This window comes from Centrocercus urophasianus, unplaced genomic scaffold (assembly GCF_019232065.1).
Source record: "Centrocercus urophasianus isolate 14NV4802_14NV808 unplaced genomic scaffold, USGS_Curo_1.0 seq_16, whole genome shotgun sequence".
NCBI classification, from domain to species: Eukaryota; Metazoa; Chordata; class Aves; order Galliformes; family Phasianidae; genus Centrocercus; species Centrocercus urophasianus.
Window position 1 is genome coordinate 13,792,247 of NW_024884711.1, and position 27,940 is coordinate 13,820,186.

A 27,940-nucleotide genomic window follows, 5' to 3' on the forward strand; every position below is an offset into this window, starting at 1 on the left:
GAGAGTACCCACTAAATAAGAGATTTTACCTCGTACGTGCCCTGGCTCGCCTGACCTCATCACAGATTAGCTGCCATAGTAATATGTTATGCCATTCTAACATGGTGGTATTCCTGCTTCCTGACAGTTCGTTCTTCTTTTTCAGCTGCTTTAATGAAACATCCCCCTCTTTACCTCTAAAACTGCTGCACCTTTCACCTGCCACTGTCAGAAAACTGCATTCTGGTTCTGGAGTTTATTGTGGTATGTGACTGCATCTTACTTTCCCACTGGTTCATGCATACCATCCTTGGTAAAATGTCCTCTTCTGGAGACAGATGTGAAATAACTGATATGTTTTATCCACTGTTGGCAGCTTTTAGATATGAATTGCTGTACTCTTGTAAAAATAAGAAGATGCATTCGCTTAATGCTTTTTCCCTTGATTCCAGCATGTTCTGCTCTTATATTTCTCGTTTAGATTCATGCCTAAGCAGTAGGTTTGTCTTACACCATAACAAAAAGAATAAAATTGTCCGTGCAGTAAGTAATTAATTGGATATGTTTTTTGTAATTTCAAAATTTTACACTTTAAAATGCTACTTGAGATGGCTCAAGCAGGGGTAAGACTTTCTGGGACTCATTTGGTGATCACGGTGTGATTCATTGGTAACATATTTTGCCTAATGTGTGTCTTCACTTGAGCACCAGGACGATGCTCACGAATTGCATTTTACATTCTCTGTTCCTGCAGAATCGGCTGGTGTGAGTGCATGATCTCTGTGGCTCTGGCTATGCCTCAGTCCCAAAGAGTGACTGCTCTTTTTGTGCAAACTTGCAGCTTAGCAAGGTTGGGAATGCTACGTATGTGACAAGATCTTTCACTATGACATGCTCACCAGCTCTTCTTTGAGTGCTCTGTAGCTAGATAAGATTTTTTTCCAAACTTGGTAACAAGAGTAGATCCAAAGAGATACTTACGTGCTTATCTCCTTACACTTATGTTAAAATCAGTGGGAAATTAAAAGCTTAGGATTTAAATACTTAGAATTTGGAACTATCCCAAGATCCTTGTCATCAAAAAGGCAGTGGCCTCGTTTTATGTAGATGTCCTAGCACTCAAAGGGTGCATAAATTACTGCATCACTTATCAATTTCTCTTTAATGTATTCCTTTCTTATATCTGGGACTCTGTTAATAGAGAAAAAGGATTAAAAAGCATAAAAATAACTTGTATGTAAGTTTCTTTGAGTTGAAATTTTATCAGTCAGCCTGTCAGCACTAACATATGGGAAACATAGTTTTGCTACCGTGCATTGCAGGGGCTAAAAGTGCTGTTCAGACCATGTGCTCAACTCCTACAGAAGAGGGACTTTATATCACTTGTGCAGCCCACTCACAAATTTAAGGGGTGACATCTATGGATTCTGAAGATACGGTAACCAAAATATTGATCTTGTTAGAGAAAATGTAAAGTGGGGAGGGCAAAAAGAGATAAAGGAAATCTTCTAGGTCAGTGAGGAATTCAGTAAAACTTCAGTTATTCCATTTCTTAAAAGCTTATTGTATTGTTCCTGCTATATTGAAACAGTAATTGTAGATAACAGGGAATTTTTACGTAGCTTTTCCATATCTTGGGCTAACTTGCAGTAACATATAACATCTCCTTGTATCAATTACTGTAAAGTACTAAAGATCCCTACTGTTTTTGTTTTGTTTTGCTTCCTAAAGCCCCCTGCTGCTGTTGATTACACCTAGATCTGCTACTGATTGGAACTGTTAAAAGGCAAAAATAGTGTTGGATGGTTTCTGAATCATTTAATTGTAGAACTAATAAGATGTTTTCACTGGGACCTAATAGAACTGATAATATTAATTACAGATAATTACACAAAGTATATTCTGTAGTATGTTGATAGCTTTGTAGTACATACTGAACTTAGTGCACGTGACCCTTGAAAAACTGCTTTCTTAATACAGCAATAATACCAGTTAATGTCCAAAATGGGCATAGAGTTACGTTGGCTTATCTGTGTAAGAACCATTTCAATTCTGTTTCCTCCTCCACTGTCCATTCAAACTCTCAGCTCTGACAAGGTTGAAATGTGATCTGTTAATGCATACAAGGAAGTCCAAAATGAAAAAGAACGAAAATACATCATTAGTTATGAATGCTAAGATTTAAGTGTTGACTTTTCTATAATGTTTCATGATTTTTAAATTCTAGCTAGAGAATTTTCAAGGGGTGGGGGGGGAGAAAAAAGGATGCGAAATTCCTACTACTTAGGTGAAGAAAAAAGAAAGGAAGGGAGTCTGAAGTGACCTTAATGCCTCATAAATCTTCATCAGGATTTGGAGCATCCAGGAAGTGGAGCTGCAGAGCAACTCTAGCATGGCCATGTGCATCTTGGAGGGCATTATGCACAGTTGAAGGAGTCTATCAATTATGACTCATGATTAACTCACTATTTCGTTCTACTGTTTTGCCAGATTTGCTCTCCTTCTCACATACATACAATTCTCTCACGCGGTGCAAAGAAAGTGGCAGCAGGGCCTTCTGAGGGACCAGCTGAATCTTCAGTTTCCAAATTGTTCTGCTGTAGTCAATCCAATCAGCTTGCCTTTTGTCTGCAATCACGTCTTTTTTTTTTTTTCTCAGTTATCCACATTTTAAAATATAACTTGCATTTTACCCTTTTGATGGGTGAAATGCTGGGAGGTTTGAAAAGCCATACTACAGAAAGCAAGTATGTGTAACAACGTGTGTTCTTTAAATTTATGCATACAAAATACATATCATGGATTCAGAACCGAGGCTGGAGGAAGCAGAGCAAATCTCAGTGATGAAGATTGTCGACTTTAGTAACATTCAAATTTCATGGAATGTAAAGAGTTAAGCATTAGTTGTTGTTGAATTCATACTCCCTACAAATTTTGGCTTAAATAATCAAGGCAACAAGATGCTACCTTCCAGAATAAAGGAATCAGTCATCCACTTTGCAATTCAGTAGACTCTTACTTTCCTTGACCAATTATCCATATTGATTATTTGATTTAAAAAGAGTAGAACAAAATTATACTGCTATATCTAGAAGAGAAAAAAAAAAAAAATCTGCTTATCTCAAAAGCAGATAGCTTTCCTTCTGTTTTTCTCTTCTTTCTACAAAGACAAATGTGTTAGTATAATGCTCGTTGAATGTACTAACAGCTATCAGGATCTGTTTCTTTTCTTTGGTCTGGTCTGTATTTTTGCAGAGATTATTTCATGCTAGATAAACAGCGGTTGAGAGTTTTGAAACATATATTATAGTTAACTGAGAAAACGAGATCAATTTTTAAAATGAGAAGAAAGAATTGAGAAATTGATTTCTGTAGTTTCCATTGACAGGTAACATTTTGTCTGTTTACAGTTGGAAAAATGTTTTTCCTAAGTACTGTTAAGCAAAATAGTATCTGCTGGTCCCTGAAAAGCCAGTGGTTTCTCTCACAGATTCTTGTAAGATTCTGCAGCTGAAATTTGGTTTTAGAGTTTGAATGTAATCGTGTCTGCACACATACTGTATTGATAATGTGCAATGCATTATTAGTAAAATTACTTTGAACTAAGCTGATGAAAAGGAACGACTGCAGCTCCTTGCATTTTTTTTTCTCTTCATGCCCTACAAAGGAAAAACAAAAACAAAAAAGAGAAAAACAAAAAAAAAAAACAAAAAAAAAAACACCCACAAAACCAAAACATAACAAACCTTAATAATTGCATTCTTATTGCACTTTGAAATGTTGGAGTTCTTCTGACTACTGATGCTTGTAGTCTGTGAAAGTCCTGCAAGGAATATATAGTGCTGCACTCCAATCAATTGGAAGCGCTAGCTGAAAGCTCTCAGTGCACTTTGAGAAAGCCTGTGTAAGGAAACAACTGCAGTTTGTGCTGCTCCAAAGTACTGCAGTATTCTTTACCTTAATCCCTGGCAGCTATCACCTCCATTTTGTTGGCTTGTCATCAGCATCTCTATCAGAGGAAAACTCCAATGCATGTAGCAAGAAACGAAGCGTGTAGGGGAAAAACAGAAAGGCTCTTGACTGAAATAGTCCTTTAACTTATTAACAGACAAGTGTGCATGTCAGAAAAACACACTTGTTTGCTGTGAGTATATGCAATAGCTGATGGGTAAAGAAATGGAAACCTTAATTGCTGCTCGAGTTTAGGTCACTGTTCATTCATTCATTCGTTGCCGGAGCTATAAAGTATTCATATGTTGCCACAGCACATTACTTACACATGACTGAGGGAGAAGGAAGTAAGAGCTAAGATGCTTCATAGACATCGACATCGGGGGGATTAACATGTCTGCTTCATTAATATATATGTGCATACTTTAATGTTGGAGTATTGAAACTGTTTCAAATGAGATTAAAAATCTCTTAAGGACTTCTATCGTGCTTAGAAACATTTACATTTTTGCATCAGTCTTGCCAGTTTCCTCACCATTTTACTTTTCCTCTGCCAGTGGGGTAGAAGTGCAGGCACAGTGCTCATTGCTTTCCGGCTGCCTGGCTTTCTGTTGTTTTTCTTTAGCTAGATCTGCTCACTGTACTTGCTAGCCATCATTAAGCGTATATGAAACTCTGTAGAGTGGCAGGCGTGGATTCTGAGTGACATTTCTGGCAGCATTTTCCTTGTATATGGCACCAGGCCTGATTCTCTGAAATTTTAAGCATGTATGATCCGTATTTGCTTCCGCTGAATCTGTAGGTACTCTGTCATTTTGGAAAACATGCTGTTCTGTGCAAACCTTGGGCAGCTAAGAGATGAGAAAGTCCTGGAAATTTAAGTAATGGCCATATGACTTGGTTCTGGAGAGCAGCAAGAGTACAGCCAACGTGAAGGGATTGCCACTCCTACTGTGTTAATTGTAGACCCAGTAATCACCCCTTGTGAAACTAGGCTTGGAGATCAGTAGTGAATTGTTCAGTAATGTTTACTGGAGCTCTTTAAAATATATTTGCAATGTATAAAACACTTTGATATATAGAAGCTCACATTCTAATAAGATTACATTAAGTATCCTAATAAGATCAAGGCTTGAAATTATGTTTTTCCGGATTTGAGTGATATAAATTAATTTTAGTTTAAACCAGTGTCAGTGTTCTTAGATGTACGTTGTAAATACTCTGCTTGCAGTTTATGTGGGTCTGCATTTAAATTAAAAGAAAAAAAAAATCAATTCTCCTATTAATGTGAGAAGTATTTTCTCATCTTCTCGTTCCAGTACTCTGTAGCTACAGATTATCAAGGCAACGCTGTAATTATTAAACTCAACCAGTAAATTATATAGAAAACAACATTGGCTGATCACTGCACTCTGTTGGAACTGGCCTTTCATTTCTCATTTAAATCTAACCAGTTATATCTGTAGGTCACTCCAAAAGTAATGCTTCCTATTTATTTCCATGAAAACTGTAACAGATACAAAGAGCACTATAAAACTATTTAGCAGAGCGTATTCTCACCTCCAAAAACTACTTTTCAATATAGACACCACCATTAGCTATGCATTTTCACCAGTGATGGACAAGAGTTTGCTTTTGCTGTAGCTGGACATGACTCGTTGCCACTTCTAAAACTCCACCCATATCCTCACTGTGCACCATCCAGTGTTTGGTCTCCAAAAATATTCAGCAAGCGTCAGTGGTGTCAGTGGGTGCCATTGTTTTCCACATGGAGGAATTCAGTGACACATGTTTTCTTCATCCACATTCCCATGTCAGGCATCATTTTGCCAGACTGTTCCTCAGCTGCTGTCTGCATATGACAACAACTTGTAAAGGGAAATAGGTGCGAAGGTTCAATTTCTACTGACATCCCACCAACATCCATCTCTGACATCGTCAGCTGACACAGTGAAATAAGAGACATTATTTTCAGAGCAGCCATTGCAAAATGAATTAATTATTCTTAGTTTAGTTCTCTTGTGGAGGCTAACCCATGTCACAAAGCCATTCAACAAAAAAAGTGAATTCTCTTCAGGAAGACCTTACAAGTGCTTGCAAAACTGATATATGCAGTAAACATTCAGTACAGACAAAATTAGTTGTTTGTTATGATAACAGACTGACCAGGGTGAAGTATTGGATTAGTTAAAAGGAACTTACCACAATAGTATAATTCTGCTGTGAAATCTGTTAATTTTATACATTCCGTTTTATTCTCTTGTTAGTTCTGATTTCTCTGTAAACTGTTACACAATAAGGTGAATCTAACTGTAGGTTTTAATATTGATAATGATAAAATTTGATACTTAAAATCAGGAAAAAATCTTGGCTTATTTCAACATCATCATATTTGTCTTCTTTGTGGTCTGGATGGAGATACCCGTGGGACTCAGATAAATTGTCCACCAGGTGGGCCAACTGGGCAAAGATACTAGCTGGTTTACGCCTAAGTATCTGTACATATGTACGTAAATTATGTGGTTATAATCACTCTTCAGGGTACACCACCTGCTATATCAGATTGTTATGTAAGATGTTATCCAGGAACAGTAAATATTCCTGGAGTTTATGATCACGATATTATTTTTAGTATGCTAGCGTTCAGTTTTGGATTTTGGTTAATGTGGTGATTCACTCTTATGATTTATCTGATAAACACTGGTTTCCTTCAATGTTACTGTCAGATCAAAATATTTAATTATTAAATATTGAGTTAATTTCTTGTTTAGATATGTAATGTTGTGCTTAAAGTGCAGAATACTTGGAAGTGTGGCTCCTACCCTTCCCCATTAAGACGTGGTCTTCGCTCCAGCACTCACAACTTGGGCTAGTTTTGTTTGTTTTATTGTTTGTATAAAATATGAGGCTCTTGGAGAAGTTAATATTACAGAACTGAGTAGCCGTCTTATTTCTTGAGATCTTTTAGTTCACCGGAGAGAAACGTATCTCCTATTAGTTAAAATTAGTTCACAGAACCTGAAAAACGTTTCAGGTGCAGAATACAAAAAGCATAACAACTTTAGAGACCCATTCCAGTTTTATGTGCAGGATAATAGCTGGAAAGAGTTGATTCATTCCGTTTACCATTGATGACCTAAGATTTCCCTCCTTCCTGTCTGAATACAGCTGAATATGTTTTTAAGGACACCTCAGCATAATCAAAAACAGCACATTTTACTGTCCTATTGGTAAAAAGTAGTAGATACAGTGTAAAAGTTTTTTTTTTTAACTTGAATTCCTCCATAGTTTTAGGTATGGATCTTGTCGAATTCTTTACTACTTTGTTAACTTAAATACTTTATCTTGAGCTATGGAGCAAGAGCAGTAATGACCTTCAAACTCAATTTTCCAATACTGAATTTACACTACGTTAGAAAATCCAGTTCAGCTTCTTGAACCCACCTGCCTCATTCTCAAGTAAGCAATCTATTGTAATGTTTTTGTGAATTTACTATGTCTTTTTCTTTTAGAAATTGTTTCTCCTACAGTGTGCAAGAAATAGTTTAATTCATATTTTTTCATTATAAAGGACTAAGAGTGTTAGCAGTCTTGTCTCTATAAACATATTTAAAATTTCAGGGAGAGTTTAAATATTTATGAAAATATAAAAGGTAACTTAAAGATAACATGTTTGTCTTGGAAACTTGTGGCCAGAACTTATCTGCACACAAATTACTTTTGGGAAAAGAGAGGAGCATACTTACAGTCAGTTTTAATATTTTTAATGGCTTTCACTTTGTACTTTGATGATTGTATAAAGCCTTCAAATATTAATATATATTCAAGATTAGGGATTTATAGGCTTCTTTTGTTACCATACATTGCTTGTCTGTGAAATTTTCATGGTCTTCTGATTTTTCTGAACCATAGTTATTCTACAAGCGGAGAGAGCTGATGCTGCTCCTAACTCTTCATTGCATTAATAAGTGAAACTCTTAGCCCAAAGATAGCAAAAACCATTCAATTCTTCAAAAATAGTCTACAAGTGGAAATCATATATGCTGCAGAAAAAAAAAGAAAAAAAAAAAACAGCTTTTTGCTAAGGGTTTCAGTTTTACAGTTATTGCTCTTCTGATATGGGAAGCATGCTGACTTTAAGTATTTGTCCTTGTCATATATATTTATTTTTCTGAGATCATTAGCTTTGTTTGAAAGCTCAATATTTCATATAGATAGTTATAGATATCTAGTTATAGATAGCGTATCTGAAAAACTAATAGTGATGAACTTATTTAATCACTGTATTGTTTTGTGGGAAGATGATTTTTAAGAATCTCTCTGTGTTATTTACATCATTTAACTGTTGATCTAGCATTCTTGTAACAAAAGAATAAAAGAACCTATTACTCCTGTTTTCGGAAGTGCAGCAGACACGACTCAGTTGTATTCCTCTATTCTATTGTGAGACTTTGTGATTTTGCACTAACACTCTTGAAAAACCCAATCCTCCTTCTAGCCTTTCTTATCTCGCAGTGCAATACAAGGCATTACAAACTGAGACATTTCGTATCAGAAAGCCATCAGTAGAAAAAGGTGGATATTCTTGAAATTTATATTACCTTACTTTCTGTGTTTGGACTATTTCTTTGATGCTTATGAATTAGTACTAGCTATTCTAATACAGTGCTTCTTCTTTTAAACAAATGTTTCCCAGAGTACATACTTAGTACTTGTCCTGTATAGCAAATATTCAAAGGTTTCAAGGAATAGCTGTAGCAATTGCAGGAGAATTGTATAAATTACCATCTCTTTTGGTTTTTTTCCTCCTCTCAGTACATCTCTTACTATAATTAGCCAGCATTTAACAGCAAATGTTTGCTTTGGTTAAATTATTCAGAACATTTATTTTACTTGTCAAAGGTTAGATCAGGTTGTTGTTTGAACTGGTAATTAAATGCAGCCTAATACATGGTCGTGTTTATATGTGCTATCAGCCCTGTTTCCACCTTATTCTGTATAATTTTATAATAGTAAAGGCTGACATTTAGACAAAAACTCAAATTCTGTTTGCTTGTAAAGGGAGCTAAGACTTTGCTTCTACATTGCATACATCTGTATGCTGAAGAAAATTAAGACTAGCATTGTTTGAAATATCACATATATGGATTCCCTTTTTGTAAAATTAACATTCCTCAGTGCTGCTTTGTGAAGGCCTTTTATATATTTTAGCATGTTTATTTATAAAATCATTACACAGCATCTGGAATGTATTATTTTTCAGAGATGAAGATAAGGTGGATAAGTGCAGAACTGTCTTTTTCTAGGAATCCAGGGGCCCACAAGTATAAACAGAGGGCTGGAGCACCTCTCCTATGAAGATGGGCTGAGTAGTATGGGCTTGTTCAGTCTGGAGAAGAGAATGCTTTGGGGAGATCTCATTGTGACTGTTCAGGGCCTAAAAGGGGTTTATAGGAAAGCTGGAAAGGAATTCTTTATCAGGGAATGTTCTACACAGATAAAAAAGGTAGAGTTAGATTAGACAGTAGGAAGAAATTATTTACTCAGAGGGTGGTGAGGCACTGGCACAGGCTGCCCAGAGAATCTGTGGATGCTCCATCCTTGGAAGATTTCAAAGCCAGGTTGGATGGGGCCCTGGGCAGCCTGAGCTGGTGGGTGGCAGCCCTGCCCATGGCAGGGGATTAAACTATTATTGCTTTAAGGGCCCTTCCAACCCGAACTGTGTTATAATTCTAATAGAATACCAAAAAAAGTCACAGGAACATATAGTATATTTAAATTGCATTACCATATCCTTACCAGAAATACGCATAAAGCTACAGTGCAGAAGAGTTCTTGAAAGTAATTCTGCTTATTGCCTAATAAACAGAATGAAAATAATTACATAGTTGAATCAGATGAGCAAACAAAGTCTCAAGGTGAAAACTTTTTGTGAATTGTACATTTACATTAGAGCACTGAGACTGCCTGCCTATCCTAATAAAATCAATGGGAGTTTTGAGGAGGACAGAATTTGGTCTATAGTCTTTCATAACAAGTTCACAAACTATTTTTACCACAGTGAAATTACAGTCAATCGAATAGTCATTTATATCATGTATTTGTTTGCTTTTTATTTCAGCAATGTTTATTTTGTTGAGTTTGAAGAAGAGTAAATTACAGAGCTTTTTTAAGTTTTTGTGCTCATATGCTTAATATTGTCCAATATATATGAAAGGTAGAAATATTTTTTTTTTTGGTCCAGATATAAGCACTACAGTGAAAGACTGATTTTTCAGTAACTTCTTTTTCCCTACTTTATGTAGACAAGTATTCCTGCCTTTTTCAGTACATTTTTGTTCCAGCTTTCTCTTTGTGAGACTAATGTAGTGATTTATATACATTTCAAACAACCTTATTTCTGAGCATTTCTAAAACATTTTTGAAATTTCTTAACTGTTGTACTTAACGTACTGAAAGTACAATTTTTGAAAGTCTCATAGTTCTGTCAAATCAGAACAACGCTGATTCATATCTTGTTAAGAAACAATTCAGACTTCATGGTAGTGAAATTCTAATTTATCCACTTGGTGATTCCCAGACTATCTTATGTGCTTGCAAAAGCTGAGATAGTGTCTACATCTTTTTTCTTATTTCTATCTTAGAAAGCCAAAATTGACAACTTAGTTCGTACATATGTGATCTCAGAGTAGCTGAATTTATTATATTTTTCACCTTTCCTTCTCATAATCATATTTTGTAATAAAGCTGGCATAAGCCACCAAGAGCCTCAATATAGAAGGAATAAAGAGTAAAAACAGAGTTATAAGTTGAAGAGTATTCTTGATTATAATTATAGCGTTCCTTGCATGACACTAAAGAAACTCGATCTATGGTGTTCAATTTGTTGTTTTACAGCTTGTTAAATTTTTATACTTTATGGCTGTGGGAGGTAGCTAAAAACAAGAAAATATACTATGCTCTTACAGAAATTATTTTGACCTCTAGGTAAAGTACATTTATTTGTGTATACATCATCTGAACTGTGAGCTGTTTTGATTGATGTAATAGATTGCATATACATATGGCATACAAAGGCCCTAGGTTAGGCTAGAGTTCTGGGCTCTTTCAGGAGGGACTAGCTAAATATAAATAGAATCAGAATGATTAAATTGATTTTAAGTTGTACAGAAGTGTCATATGGGTGTAAGTTGTGAGACAGAAATGACAGACTGCATGCCTTTAATTAGGAAAACTGGTCTTAAGTTAAATAATTACCGTACTAAAATCTCAGAAGTATTTCCGTATCACTTTGCACAAGGACTACCTGGAGATGTAAACCAGTGTAATTCTTTCTCATGGTGTCTTCGAGACCATTGATAAAATGAGTGTTCACTGATGTATTTTGTGTTTGAACCAAGGAGTTTGGCAAATACATAGTATTTCAATGGCAAAAGAATGAACCAACCAGAACCAAAATCTTTATTCTTTTCTGCACGTCTCTCCTGACCATTCCTGTTGGACTAAAATAAATGAATTAATAACCTAAATCATTCCTTCTCTTTCCTTATTAAGAGCTTTACCAAACACAAAGGCAATGTTGAATTTAAAGGAGGCAAGTCAATAATACTTCTTGGAAGGCTAACTTTGTAGCTTTGTATGTGGCATTTTTTAGAAAACTGTTGAGAATATTGTATTGTTTACATATTTGAATGGGTAAGGAGAGTCTTACATTGACTTCTGTGGGGAGAAAAAGATGAGGTGGAGTGGCACAGTGAGGGAGTACTAGTCTATCTTTCTGTATTATTTGCCCTCAGTTACATTTTATGCTGTGGCTCTTATTTCTGATGAAACTCTGGCAAAAATTCAAAGTCAAAAAATGGCAAGTACTGTTAAAGTTGCCTAGTGTTCTTGTATCCAGTGCTGCACTTATAAACGTGGCTGCTAAAACTGAAAGGAATTTATGATTTTCTTTCGCAGCAAAGAACTAGGACTTCCCAAGAACAACTATATGGAGGAGCAATTTTTGTGTGATCCTGTGTGGAGGCAGGAGTTGGACTCAATGATCCTTATGAGTCTTTTCCAACTCCAGTTCTATGGTTCTTCCTGAGAAATCTGAGAGCTTCAAGCCTTCCTGGAAAAATGTGGAATTGCTGGATTTTTTTGACAGAGAATACTCATCTCAGCTAGGCAATCTGTCATCTCTCCTTTTATGACAGATTTGTTGGTCTGCTTTTTCCTTCCTTTCCATTAGGAAGCTAAGGGCACATTCTACTGTATCTTAGGAGAAAAAAAAAGATGAGTAGTACAAGGGCTGCTCTGAAAGTAATGACTCCTGATTTATTAGTTTGGTCTACAATGTCAGAGGTGGATGTTGGTGGTATGGCAGTAGAAGTTGAACCTTCACACCAATATTCCATTACATGTGGTTGCCAGATGGCAGGTAGCAGCTGAGGAGCACTCTGGCAAAATGGCGGCTGTCATGGGAATGTGGATGAAGCAAAAGTGTGTCACTGAATTCCTCCATGTGGAAAAAAATGGCACCCGTTAACATTCATTGACGCCTGCTGAACATTTTTGGAGACCAGACAGTGGATGTGAGTACAGTGAGGCAGTGGATGGTGTGTTTCAGAAGTGGCAACAGCGACATGAAAACCTGTGTTGCATATAAGCAGGCACAGCTATCACACTGCAAAATAGTGTCTCAATCAGCTCATCCACGCATATTGGCTTATGGTGGTGACTATGTTGAAAAATAGTGTTGTGTGTAGCTGAGAATTTGCTCTGTCAAATAGTGTTATTTTGCTCTTTGTATCTGTTGTATTGTCCATGGAAATAAATAGGAGGCATTACTTTCGGAGCAATCTACCTACACAACAGACCAACATTTAGCTGCTTTAGGATGCACAGCCTTGCTATTAAGTAAAAGAGTCAAGTGAGAATTGCTCACACCTGTATTCTCTGCATGCTTGTTTTCTTTCCTTCTGGATCCTGTTCAAAATTCTGATTTCACTCTCTTTATTTGTCTAAGTGATTCATAGCCCGGCCTCTGTTACATCACATCTGCATCTAAGCTATTGATAGAAATGCAACCCTGTAGCAAAAAGTACATCCTCCTAGATTTTTGCTGTGACCAGTTTCATGTGACCAAATTTAAGTATGAGAGTCTGCAGTAGGATAAAAAAAATGTGAAAGAAATTTGTTGTTAGTTGACATTTCTTACATTTGGAGGTAAAGAAGTTAAGATTTGTCAGAAGACCGAAAAATGAAACAAACAAACCCAAAACCAAAAGAACTGGAAATTATGTGAAAGCAACTCTTTTCTCCAGGAGGACTGTCAGTGTTAATGGCTATCACTGTTTATAATTTATACATTAAATATTATTAAAAAGTCATAGTTTTCTTGTCCTTGTGTTAGATGATTATCTGCAAAGGCTTTCTAAAAACAAATAGAAAAATTTAATCAAGGAGGCATCTAACCATATCTTGTTTACATCTGTTATATTCTTTTAATAAAATTGGCTTAAAAGCTTAGCCTCAAAGGTGATGCAAGCTTTCTGTAAAGCATAATGACAGCTGTTATTCCAGTACAATTCTGCAAATCTGATTGCAGTTTCTTGGGAATTCCATTTCGTTTTTGGCTTGTAATGATATTCAGACAACACAGGGAGATTCAGTCATGTCATAGTGGGTGGTGAATTAGAGAGACCTCTCAACTGAGCTTAGCATGTTTAGGAGTCATCAGTCTATTGTATCACTTATTAAAAATCGAGAAACTTTGAAAAATCCTATCTGTAATTTTGCTCTGCTTCCCCAAGGCAGAACATACACAATTCTCAAGGCAACTCTTGGCTTCCTAATACCTGTGATCTTGTCTAAGGTCTCATCCTGATACTGAGGTGTTGGCAAAAAGTGTTGTGTGAAGTAAGGCTTCTGCTTCTTACTGTGTGGTGTGTGCTTGACCCCCTTCTAAGGCAAAGTAGCCCTGGGATTTAGTGTAAAGAGAATAGAACTTGATGGTGGCAGCTGTTTCTGATGAAACAAATTTACTGCCAAACCAAAAAGCCCTTTAACTAATAAACTGCGCCTTGGTTTTATTAATACTGTCCCCTCTGGACTTTATTTCTGAATTAGTTTATATTAAACATGCTTATTTGGTGCCCTGAATTGTAGGGTATATTTCTAACATTCTGCAGAATTAAATATTTCTTTGTAGATCCAGACTTTTGTTTCTTACAAACTTGCAAAGACTGTTTTCCTACTTGGTGCTCAAGACTTGGTGCTGATTCAGGTTTTGAGGCGCTGCTGCCAACGTGTGTTCAGTGCACCATGCTGCTTGTACTGGTGACTTCTGCGCATGTGTTTTATGTGCTCTGGCAACGAGCAAAGACTACACAGAAAATATTTTAGGGGGAATAAATGCCTCCAAACAACAGCATGATTTCTATAATGTACTACAGCAACCGTGTCTGCCTTGCTTCTCTGTGCCTGAAGACTTCGGCAGTACCACTTGTTCCCTTGACAGCTTGATGTACAGCTACAGAAAAGCATAGAACATATCCAACTGCTCAGAAGTTTGAATGGAGTGTAAAAGATAGGGAGGGGATAGGAAAATGACTTGTAACTGATAACGCTGTGTTAAGAGATCAAGAATTTAAAGAAGGAAGGGTATTGCACTGTAGTTTTCTGCTATTCATAACAATACTACCCCTGACAGGAGTTAGTTTTGAGTTACTGAACACCAGAAACAGAAGAAATGCTGCACCAAAGTTCTCTGTCTGAAAAAGGAAGAAAAACATTCCTTGTCACCATCTTAGTAACATGGAATGCAGTAGTACATTCTTACTAAAACAAGAAAAACAGCAGGAGTGATACCGTGGTATAGTGCTTTCATGCAGTCAACTGCCAGCATGGTTATCACGGTTCATCTGTACCTTGTGTTTCCAAGTCATAGGGGTTATTTGCTTTTCAAGTCTTTTATTCTGCTCTGCTTTACTTAGGGATTGCTGTGTGAACTGAATTAGATGTCAGCACCTCGTCTTGGCTTTCCATTTCCACCCAGTTTTCCTCTGCAGCTGTGCCCATTTGCATTCAATCACAGAGACTGAATTGTGTACATGAACGTGGCTCATGCTTCTTCACATTACTAACTTTGTTGTAAGATACAAAGTGAATTCTGTCTCTTTTTGCTCCTTTGAAAGTGGCTATGAAATTTTGTCCTTTTTCCTTAGCTAGTGGAGCTTACACTAACTTTCTCTGTACCTCAGTGTGAGGCCACGCTGCTTTAGTATCTGCATATCTAGAAGAGAAATATTTGATGTAAATGCCTCTGTGCGTGCATGAACATGCTGGTGTTTCTATAAAAATTGTCAGCCCCTGTAGAAAACTGTTTTCTAAAAATAGTGAAAGAATAAAAGGCTGAATCCTGGATTAATTGCTTAGTACTCTAAAGCTGTGATATCCTAGAAACTTACTTCATTGAATACACTTTTAGTGTCTAAGCTAGTTACTATCATTTCGGGTAAGGCTGCAGGCTAAGCTGCCATTTTTTACGGCTCACTGTTTTGATGATTTCTTTCAGCCTTGACGTTTTTTGGCCTTTTGGGTTACATACGTATTACTAAAACATAAAGTATGTAGCATAGCATGGTGCCTGTGTATTTCTGAAAGTAAAACTCTTAAATAGTTAAAAGCAGTCATTTCCATACTATAAACAACAGTAAACTACTTTAATGTCTTAACTGTGTTTGGAAGGACAGTACTTTAATTTCAGTTACATTGAAATGTTTTGTAACCAGGTAAATAAAATGTATTCTGTAATAGAATAAACAAGCAGATTGCTTGGTTTAATGGGTTTCCAATTTGGTATGATACATTTTAATATGAATAGGGCTTTTAGCACTTCTGGATTACTGTAAGAGGAGGTAGTAGCTTCACAGTTAAGTAATGTAAAGATCTGAAATCTCGTGTATTCCTTGTCCTTCATTTCAGTCTTTCTTCCACTAATGAACAACATTTTGATTTTTCAGTCATGCCATAGGCTGTGTTTTCTAGATTCCTACTAGTCTTGTTGTTCCTTTCTATCTACACCAGCTAGATGTCAACCCTCATAGGCTGTCCATATAAAGATGGATACTTTACTGCAGCTTAGATCTTACTGGCATCATATGATGGGAGATTTACTTCATATACCTGTAAATAAAGCTACATCTTGTTTTTATCTTTTTTTTTTTTAAAGTAATATGATATTGTTGATTCACCTTCAAATTGTAATCCACTTGTTCATATCCTTTTAATCAAAGAATAACTTTCTTTGTGTTAAGTGCAAGGCCTTCTTTACTTCTGGTAAAATTCTGGTTAATCTTGCAATAAGATGGCTTTGACTCAGTAGAGTCAACTGTCCTGTTTCTATGCAGGTACTTCTGCCTGTAGGAAGAAAGTAGCACCAATGGTCAGTTAAAGTACACATTTTGAGGGCAGTATTCATTTAGTCAAAGCTACTGTATGAAATTACTTTAAGCTGAATTGTATCTGATTATTTGAAAAGAACTAATTTATCTTGTCTCTAATCTTTCTTTGAGCTAACCCATATATATTTTAAATGATGCTGTGTCGGTAATCTGATTTGCAATGGAATCATTTGGCAAAGAGTAAAGCATAGAACACTTCACCTGCCTTTCCATCTTGGATAAATCTCCCTTTCCTTCAAATAAGAGATCAAATCTTTCCGTTATTTTCTTCTTCCAACTAGCTTGTGTATATGTGTATATTTACATGATAAATGAAGAATGTTTATTTCTTGTTCCTTGTGTTCCTTATTCATTTTCTTTCTGATTTGACCACATGACTTTGTGCTTCAATATACACAACCTGCATTATTTGATCTTTGAGTACATTCTGCTCGAGTTTTGGGTCATTTGTGGTTTAGCTAAATTCATGTAATTCTATCTTCTGTCTTCCTGTGCATTGGGATACACTACATATAATATAAGAGAGCTCTCATAAAGAGTTGGCCAAGTTTCCTGAGTTCCTGTCATCACTTGGCTTTGTTTCTTTAAAAAAACAAACAAACAAACAAACAAACAAAAAAAAAAAAAAAAAAAAAACTTGTTTTGTTGAAATCTTGTTCCTCATTACCATGTTTTTCACCTTTTTCCTTTCCTAAGATTCATAAACTTTGTCCTTCTAAGATCACTTCTACTAGAAATTTTCATCTTTCTGAGTTAATTTCTACTTGTGGCTTAGAGTCCAGTTCATTTTAATCCAGTGACCTACTCTTCTGCTTTTTCCAGCTCCTTTCTCAAAGTATAAACAAGTGAAATTAAAGTTCTCTTTCGTCAGATTATCCAAGCCATTGTCCAGCCAGTTTCCATTTCCATTATGTCTTCTGTAGTGTTACAGTTTTCCTTCTTTTATTACCCCTATTTTCAACCTTCTCCTGTATTCTAACTTCCAAGTAAATGTAGATGTCTGTTTACAAGGGACTGCTCTCACTCATTTGACTGGTATATTCTTTCAGAGTAAATAATTCTGCTCTTTATTATTATTCTAGTAATGATTTATTTCATTAAATCTTACTTGTTATGCCAATTCAGTTATAATTTTGATCACATGTAAGGATTATCAGCTCCTCTTGTTTATTCCCCATATTACTGTTGTTAGTAAACAGACTTCAGCTGTGCTAAAAAGATTGGCCTCGCACTCCCTCTTCCTCTCCCTCTCCTCCTCCTCTTTTTATTTCCTTTTTTGAGATACATAGTACCACCTACTGAACTGTAGCACTGGGAACTTAACATGGTTGATACTTTTTGTACTTTGTCGTCATTTTCAGAGCTGGAGAGAAGCAGTAAATGTCGAATGTTCATAGTGTTAGAGTGTTGTTGACAAGATTGGTAGGGGGGGATATGTTTATTGTGTACAGTGGTAAACAGTGCATAAGGTTTTCAATCCTCTCTGCTTTATTTACCCTATTTCTTCCTGAATCAAACTAGCATATCTTGCAGTGTCACATAGCCTCAAGAAAACCATAAGCTAGAAACTGCAGGAGCTTGTTCCCATCTTGCAGCAAATACATTGGCAATTCCATGTCTACTAAATTAGGAGAATATAATTTACTTATGATAGCTTTGTGGGTTTACTTAGTGTTTTATATTTTAACTCATAGCACAAAAAAAAGCTTTTAACTATCATGTGAATTACCAGGAGAATACATTGTCATGATCCCCAGCTATTTATACTGTTTCTTATCCGTGACATTTAATTCACTGCTGAATTTATACTTTGCATGTTTAAGTACTGTTAAGACATGAAAGTTGTAGGGTTAAATCTGTAGACAGTGCTTTAAAGCTCCTATGATAATTGTTCTTAGGTATGTATTCCTTTACTGTGGCTCTTGAGACAACTGTTTAATAGACAACATTTGAATAATACAAATGTGCGGTTGGTAAAAATGGATTACGGTTTCAGGGTGGTACCAATGGGTGATATTTAATATTGAATGACATGTATTAAGACAAATGCTTTTATATATAATTTATTTGGCATTGTAAATGCATTTATCTTGTGAGATACAGACCCCCTGTTGCCACATGAAGTATTCTGGAAAGGTTCAGAGTAAATAAATAATAAAACCACTTTGATATACAATCTAACAATATTAAATATTAAGACTTTCACATGATTGATTTTAATACTTAATTAACTTATTTAAAGTCCAATGTAACTCTGTTTTTGTATTAAAGATTAGACAGGCAGAAGTTAAAATGCAGGAAATGTTATTAAATGGGACAAAATTAATTGCATTTCATGATCTTCAGACTCACTGGCTGTTAACCTGTCCATCAGTGCAGTGATCATGTTTGTTTTGTTCCGGATCCCAGCTGATGGTAATGTTAATCAGCTTTACCATGTCAGTCCATTTTTATGTTTGCGTCATTCTATTTTAATGATACATAATCTGATACATTTCATAAAAGAAAACAAACTTGCTTTATGCTAGTCGAAGTTTGTCAAGTTGTGCATTTTTCTTCAGAGTTAGTAAATGTTCCTCCTGAAACGTGTTTCCTCAAAGTGTTAACAACCTGTGGAAGTGCCTGAGTAGCATCCCTGCTGGGTTTCATTGCAGCTGGTTTTAACCTAGGTAGCAGGTTTTCTGTATATAAATAGAGGTGGTGTCAGTGGAGGGTTGTATGTTCTGTAAGAGGTGGGCTCAGATGAGGAAGAGCAGAATCACTCCATGGATGCTCAGAACCCTCTCCCGCTTGGCCTTCTACTGAGAGCAAACCTGGGATCTGGAATTGCTTCTAGATTATTTGCAAGTCATCTGCACTCCATTGCTTTAAATATACACAATGCATGTTTATACTCCTCATATTTAATTTCATATCTACTGTAAAATATTTTTTGTATTCTGTTCTCACTTCAGTGTGCTAACATGCTTGATTACTTCATAAGCTGCAAATGAGGGGCAGAATTATGAACCTTCATAGCATGATGCTGTCAAACTCAACAAAACATGCACAAGACCATTACGACATCAGACGCTTTTCGTTGGGTCATTTTAATCAATTTGACTTCAGAGGGCAGCTAATTTATCACTTAGCTAAACAAGTATTTCCTCTACTTGTCATCAATTTAAGTAATTAAAATGGTAAACTTTGCTACATGGCATGAAATAAATGCCCAAAGATAATTTGAAGTAGGTAGATGATACAGTCTAATAGGATGAATGCAAAGTATTGTTTAAATACTTTCCTACACGTCAGTAGTTTGCAGAAATGTCATATTCCAGTAACACTGCTTGTACTGATATATACCCTTATATACTGATTTTAACCCTTAGTTTATGCAATGCTTAGTTTCTTCCACTAAGAATGAACATTTGTTTATTTCCTTTCTTCACACATTAAAGTTTTTACTTTTTTACTTTATTGTTTGGGGATCAGAGGATGACAGAAAACATGAGTGAGACAAGTTCTCAGGATGTACCTTGTTAGTTCAAGTAAGCCTGCAGACCTGACATTGTATCCTCTCAGCAATCTTAGTTTTCCTATGAGTGTTTTCAAGTTGTACAGGAAACTGGTTTGGAGACCTCAGTTGGACTTTGTGCAGTTTTCCTACCCCGATGCTATGGACCTCTTCCAGCATGTGGTTTCTTTTCTTTCATTGAACCATAAGGGGAAGGGAAGAGAGAGCAAATGGGCATCAGAAGTGCTTCTGACTTCCCACTTCTGTTTTTCTGTTCGGTTACACGTTCTAAACAGCCATTCTCGTTTTGTCCAAACAATATGAATATTCTTCACTTGCTATGAGTTTTTGTATGTTTTGGTTTATCTTGTGCACACAGATTGATTAAATCATTTTAAATTTCTATGCAGAGATAGATGATAAAGGATAACATTTCAGAATTGGTTTAGTTTATTTTGAAATTGAAATCATTCAGTAACTATTTTTGAAACAAAGTGTGTTACCTATATTTGTTTCAATAGTTATTGCAAATAAAGAGATAAATTAAGGTCTTATGGCTTAAAATAAAGTACTATGTTTATGTTCAGATTGAGAACATGATAGTTTTGAATTTATGATATTTTTTGACAATAGAGTAGTCTTGTATTTCGCTCATTTGGTAACAAATAGTCTTGCTGCTTTAAAAAACAAACGAACAAACAAAAATACCTCTATGAAATTTGGTTTTGTTACAAGCATTTCAACTTCTGATTGAACATTCATTATGATTAGTCTATTACATGAACATTTATTATAATCAAATCACAGAGGACTCTGCTGTTTTGTGCTCTACTGGCTATAGTGATATTCTTCTATGTTTATATAATACATGCTTTTGCCATGTTTTGCCCAGTTCCTGTCTGGGTGACAAGTGCACCATTGACACTTCAGCTAAAATAGAAGCAAATCTCACAGAGACTTTTGACTTAGTCTTGTATTTCTAGCTAGCAGATAATTAATAGAACAGGTAGTTGATTTCTGTTATGCAGGAGGTTGTTAGTAAGGTGGAAGTAAATGTTAGTAAAGTTTTTCCTAATGAAAGCAGGCCGATATTTTATGCTGTGCAATGGACTGAGGAGGAGACCATGTTGGAGTGTATTATAAGCTGGTATCTCCACAGTTTTTTTTTATATCCAGAAGATTTCCATGTTTGTGTCTTTAAGCCAATTTTGTGGGATTTTGGGTTGTTTCTGTTGAGAACTTGCACTGAGAAGTCACAGGTTTATCAACAAGGTGCCTTTTCTACTGTTGAAAACCAGACTGGGTTCATTCAACGTGGTCAGTGAGGAGTTGACATGTGGTGCTGCCATAGGTGGAGGCATCTGAGCTCTGGGCCATGTGCTGGATGCATCCAGAAGTACTGCAGGGCTTTCTCTGCTCTCACACTTAGAGAGAGGAGCCAAACACAACACTTATCTGCCTTGGGCTCACGGGTGGGTTCATGTCTCCTTTCATTCCCCTAAACGAGGTAAATGTTTCTTATGCAGCCCTAATTATGTTTCCATGTATATTAAAGAATAGTAGAACTCCCAGTGCTGGGAAGGGTGCCTGCTCTTCGTCTTTTTTAGGCCATCATGTTTGAAGAAAATTAGTAGGAATAGATAATAAAGTCACTGTTAGCTCTGACTGAGAGTCTAGGTAGGCAGTATCAAGTCTTGTAAGCTAATTGAATTTCAGAGGATTTTAATAACATTTTTATTGTTTCACATTGAAAATGCTTTTAACTTACATCTTAGTTAATATGAGCAATATGTTATAGGCCATTACGAATCAACCACAAACCTGTAAAGAATTAATCTTTCTCAGAGTAAGATCCCGAGAGTAATCATAATTATTTAATAGTTTGCTTTGTTCTTTCTTAGAAGAGCTGAAAAGAACTTAAGTATGGAACTATAAAGGAAATTGCTTGGACTATCACTAAAGCTAATAGTGATACTTTTTTTAAACACTGATCAAATGTATCCATAAACAAACACGAGTAACTGATTCAATCACTATTTGAGTATCAATAGTAAATCTCTTTAGCTTTAAAATTGCTGTAATTGACTGTAAAGTAAATTATGGCTCTTACATGTTGTAAAGGCATGGTATTTGGGGAGTATTAAAAAAAAAAAAAAAAATGAGAGAGAGAGAAAGAGAGAAGGTAGAAACAGAAAATAGGACAAAGGAGAAACTTATCAGAGCCGATTTCTTACTGTATTACTCATACAAATGAAAGAAAATGTAAGTCCAAAGCACATTTTTTTCTTAAAGTGGTGGCTGTTAATAAGGAGATTTTGAGCCTGATTCTAGGTCTGAAAAGCTAGTAGCATTGTGCCTTACTTAGATATGTCGTGAAGGACCATGACAACAAAAAGTTAAACTGTAGCAGAATGGTGTAAATGAACCTTTAAAGGTCACGCCTTAGAAAGGCACCAGCAGTGATACAGCAAAGACAACAGGAGAAGCCACTAGAATTCCAACAGGAGAAAAGTGTAAACGTATCTTTCTACAATTTTTTCTTTAAATAAATAATCAACTTTTAATTGTTACAAGTTTTTCATTTATTTATTTAAAATATCAAGTAATTTTAAACATCTGCCAGTATTATGTAGTCATAGGACTGCAGGCAAGCATTGAGATATTGTTTAAATAACTAGTAAGTTTTCAAATGCTTCTCTCGAAGTTATTATTCATGAAATTCCTGTGATTATGGTTAATAAATCACATACAAAGCATGTGAAGTGTGCTTGCATTCGTAATGTGTTTTTTGAGATCATCCAAAGTCTTGTTAAAGGCCTTTCTGTATTTGTGGTGCTTTTTCTCTAAGGCCATGATTTAGGTTTAGTTTGTGTAGCAGTGGTAATGAGAAGATGGTTGGGCTGGATGATCTTACAGGTTGTTTCCAACCTTGTGATTCTATGATTCTATGATTATTTGATTGTAAAATTTGCCATAAATATGCACCACTGCAAATGCAGGCAGTCCTGCCTTCCCTCAGTTCCAAGCACCATCAGATAATGTTTTAGCTAGAAAGTAGCAACAGGTGATCATTTGTTTATTGTTAGTAAACTGAAGTCATTAAGCGTATGTGGTCAGGGCCTTGTAGGAACCATAGGAAAAGCATAATTAAAGTGATTTTTGAATTGGTAATATACCAATCCTGAAACTGTAGGAACATACCTCTTTGTATATTTCTTCTTCAATATGGTTTTCTTGGAGTTAGAAATTTAAATATTGTAAACTAAGCAACTACCGGAGATGATACTTTAAAGTGGCAGCAACAGGCCAGTGTTAGCTCCGTCTCTCTCAAGCTGTTAATAAATTGCTGTGTACTGACCAAAAAGCTGTCTCAAAAAATGTATTCCTGCATTGTGATAATGCACTTGAAAGGTCATTTCTCTGTCTTACCTCTCTGACCATAACACCATCTGCTTCTCCCTTTTTATTGGCATCCTGTTTTTCATTGCAGCAAATATTAGCTTAAAATGTACTTCACATGAGCTTCTAACATCGTTCTTGGTCATTCGTGTGTTACTGATTTGTATTCCATTCAGACTGTGATGATGAACTTGTATAACCCTCTTGTTGGGTTTTCACTGACCTGCTTTATCTCCTTTTGTTCTTAATTTTGGGAAGAACTTCTTTATAAATATTAACTAATTAGCTGATTAAGTTTCTTCAAATGTTTCCTTAACATCACCTTACTACAAAGCTAATAGAAATCTTGATTAAACTGAAATCATCATACCAATCATTATCTGAAGTTTCTAAAATATAAATATGGTTAAAAGAAAAATGTTTTTCTAGGATGAGGTGTTCTGAATCCAGAAGGATGTGATGATGGCTGTTACCTCAGCTTTGCTCTACAACCTTCATTGTTCCCACAGCCTAGCATCAGTTGTTTTTGTAAGGAGATGGAAAGGGGAGTTGAGAAAGCTAGAAAAGGAAGGAGAGAGACTCCTGCCACAACTCACTGTCCCTCTAAACAGTATATGCATTTTATTTGCATGTGATTATTGAGAGCTACTATAACGATTCTTTTGGACTTCAAGTAACAAAATATTTGAAGGGAAATGCCATTATTCTTCTATTTAGCATCTAATGATGATTTTCTACCTGGAAAGTAAGGAAAGATTTTAAAGTATTTTAAATTGTGAATTGTGTTATTGCAATGTAGTTAAAGAAACACTGTTTGTTTCTTCTTTTCCTCCAGATAAATATCCTTCAGTGGAAATTATTGCCAGTATGTATCAATCTGTATCTGAAACCAGACACCCTTTGCAAACAGAGGAACAAGAAGTAGGCATTGATCCCTTGCAGAGTTACTTGAACAAAACAGAGGAAGGTGAGTTTTGTATTTCTGTGGGGATGTTTTATTTTAACTTTATACCTACAAACATAATATGTCGTGATGACTATACCTGTCATAATTTGTTTAATTTTCTCTTAATTTTCTTAAATTAATTTTGTCTTAATTTTCTTGTCAACGAAGTTGACAAGAAAACTTAAAGAATATTTCACAGTTTGTGTAGTACACTCTGATACTAAGGAAAACCACGAAAAGTCAACTTTCAATTTCAGACAGAAACATTAGCCAAATGTTTAATGCTCTGTCATCCTTTTTTAATCATAAACCAAACACTGATTTCAGCATAAGAATATTGAAATAAAGCATGGCTTTGAGTTACTTTTTGAAAGATGGGCTCTTTCACAATTGCTCTGGTTCCAGGGTTTTTTACCTCTTTATTTATTCAAACTGTGATAAAGTGAAATGCATTATTTTGGAAGAGTTTATAGAAATAAAAAGGGTGATTTTCATATTTTTTGTTTGACCTTCTTTTGATAAGAATATTGTCATATATACTTATTTTTTAAAATGCTGAAAGTTGAGGTAGAATGAATAGACTCTTAACAGCAGAAGCTACTTTGTAACCCGAAATAAATTTTAAAATGCAATGTAATGAACAGTGAGAGCAAAATACTTGCATAATGCAATGCATGCCTGCACCGCTTCTCTTTTCTACTTATTTGCTAGTGGTGACAGTATAGTTGGTTCGAAGAAAGTGATAAGCTTAACAAGAAGCCAAGATCCTTGTCATGAAAACATTCCTCAAGTACTCAGTTAGACACAATGGCACCTTAACTACCTGCAATTTTCCAGTCATTGAGCACATGTACCAGGAGGGCAAACTAAAAAATGTGTTTTAAATTACTGAGTTGAAACAACTTTGTCACATTTCTTAAGTCCCTCACTCACATCAACCATTCTTTGTGGGTGGATCTGTCTATAAATCTTCTGTTTACTAGTGCTTAATAAGAAAGCTATGTCAAGATTTGCTTAGTCAGTTTTACTACTTCAGTTTAGAAGAAGCCAGTGCGTTGCTTTAAAATACGTGGGTAAAACTTCATTGCTCCTTTGAGGGTTTTTTTGTTGTTGTTGTTTGTTTGCTTTTTCTTCATGGCTTTATAAAGCTTTTTGAGTATCAAAAAGTTAGAATGAACATCTAGGGGATAGTATTTTAAAACCTGATGATTAAATGAAATAGCTTTTTCACGTCAGTGTTCTTCCTCTGTTATATTTGACATCTTAACAGTATAAAGCCATGTTGGTCTGACAAACTAAAAGCAATTTTATAAGTATTTCTAGATACTTGAAAATAATCCGTTGCAATAACCTAAAATAAAAACTGTTTTCCTGAGGAAGTATAGTTTGCTTCTACTTTACACCAATCAAGAAAGATGAGTTTTTTCTTCTGATTTTTTTCCCTGAAAATATTGGAAATTTTCTCAACTCCGCTTCAAGGAAAACCAAGATTTTTATCCTGTTAAAAAAACTCGGTAAATTAATTTTAGCCTTTATTGTGCCAGAAATGATTAGTTACCTTGACTGAAAAGGTTTCTCGTTTTTATCCCAACCTTAACATCTCTATGACATACAAAGTTATTGGTATTGAATTGATGTTTAAAAGTGCCATTAATTCATTTACCCCAAATGTTCATTAACAATGTAAATGTATGCTGATGTTCTATGAGACAAGGAAGTGACTAATGACTCTTCGCACTAACAACACTTAAAATGAATAGAAACTTTAGATAGCTAATCTTGAAGTAATCAAGACCCTCATTCAGCCTGGCATCTCTGTATGCTCTAAAACAGCTGTCAACTGTTAAAAATATATACACAACACCACATACGCACATGCAAAGATAAAGATATGTAAATACATGGTTCCCCAAGTCATAAAGGTTACCAACTATGGTACATTTTTGATGTTCTATCTATGTAAATATTTTATATAAAGCATCCATTTCATCTTCATTTTTGTGATCTTTTTTTTTTTTTTTTACTGTGAGACACATACTGCATTTTAATTTGAAACTTTATATATCCAAACTAAATATTTGAAGTTTTAATATTTGATTTTAAATAAAACATGTATTTATGCCGTGTTACGTCTTTGAGCATCAAGGTATGGCATCGTTTTTGTCCATCTGGCCTGGTTACAAGTTCAAAATAAGGAAGTAATCAGTGTTTTGCAAATGATGTATCTAACTGTTGAAACAAAATAATTAATACTTAGGGGATGGATGGAGAATTGTCTCAATTCATATTGTGATATATATGCACAGCCTTTCTTCCTTTTGCGTATGCATTTTCTAACAGTAGCTCTGCAGCGTATTAGAAAATTGTATGAATCCTTATCTCATTGAAGAAAAATGTGAAGTCCCACTTAAAAATACTGTAGTATACTATGAGGATGGGGAAGATGCAGCCATTTCTTTAATACAAAAAAGACCTTGCATAGTTGAAGTTGCTTGAATTTAGCAAAGGGATTCTAATGTGTGAAAGCTGTATTTAAGCAAACACACTATTGCTTTAGTAGGAAAAATTGATCAATGTTCTATATAATATTCTGAAATACCAGGACATGTTTGAAGCTGAGCTGAGTGCTTAAAGGATTACTGTGGAGACAAAGTTATAGAAGTCGTCACTGGGATGAGGTAATAAAGCACACCACTGTTAAGTACGCTGAAAATAAGTACATAATAATAGAGCTAGTCTGATTTGCTAATGTATGCAGAGGACTGTGTTAAGTGTTTGTAGCTGATACTGAAATGTAGAAATGGGAGAAATAACGTCCAGTTGAAATTGTCTCCCAAGGCACTCATAGAAAAGAAACCTTGGGAATTTGTGGATTGTTGTTAAGTATAACTGGCTAGAAAACAATATACATAGATCAGGTTTTTTTCATTTACGGTCAGTGAGGAAGAATGTGGTGGATGGGGTTCCAGAAAGATGTTCATTTAGTCTAGCAGTACTTATTGCTTTTATTAAAATTTCTGTGAAGTTACAGAAGGAAAACATGTTTTATTAAAGATATGGCTGTTAGCACAGTGAAGGGCTAACACTGAATTCAAAGCATTTTTGAGATTTTAGATAAGTGCCCTGTGAATAATAAGATTTCAGTAGGAGGATTTAATGTTGCAAATGCAACATTGATAGATAGACAGATTGTCTATCTCAACAAATAAAACTAGAACACAATAGATGAGGTAAATTTAGAGAAAGATCCAGGTATTCATATAAAGGTTTGTTTAACTGTGGTTCTTTGAATGTTGAATTACGACAAATCATGAGAATGTGCTTGTTTGCAATTTTACAAAGTCAGGTTTCTAGTTAACAGTTTATAAACTGTTAACTAGGCTACAAACTAGGTTTCTAGTTAGCAGTCAAGAGTTTTCTTATTCTCCTGCAATACTTAAATATTAAAAAGAATAGGATATATTATTTCAATTTTTTTTTATTTTTTTCAATATAAACAAATGCATGTTCATTGCATATATTCAATCATATATGCTTTTAAATTGTAATTTTAATAACTAGCAAAAATTATGAGAATGGGATTCTCATTTTTGCAGCCTTACAATTCAAATGGTATTTTTTAATAATTTTAGGAACGTTTTATTTGGGTTTTTTGGTTTAACTTTTGGATCTTAGTGTATTGTCATTTGCGTGCTTGTACCTATAACTTTTTCCTTACTT

General features: G+C 35.2%; 1 protein-coding gene across 4 annotated transcripts in view; it reads left to right on the forward strand.

Moving 5' to 3' along the window:
- TBC1D5 (TBC1 domain family member 5) overlaps positions 1–27,940 on the forward strand; it is a 294,686-nt gene that overhangs the window by 95,235 nt on the left and 171,511 nt on the right. For 3 of the 4 annotated variants that reach the window (XM_042817092.1, XM_042817091.1, XM_042817094.1), the window contains one exon: positions 24,110–24,241. In XM_042817092.1, coding sequence (XP_042673026.1) covers positions 24,142–24,241 — 100 coding nt within the window. In that variant the 5' untranslated portion in view covers positions 24,110–24,141. Of the gene's footprint in view, positions 1–145; positions 244–24,109; positions 24,242–27,940 lie in introns of all 4 variants that reach the window. The other variant, XM_042817093.1, reaches the window with a different exon arrangement.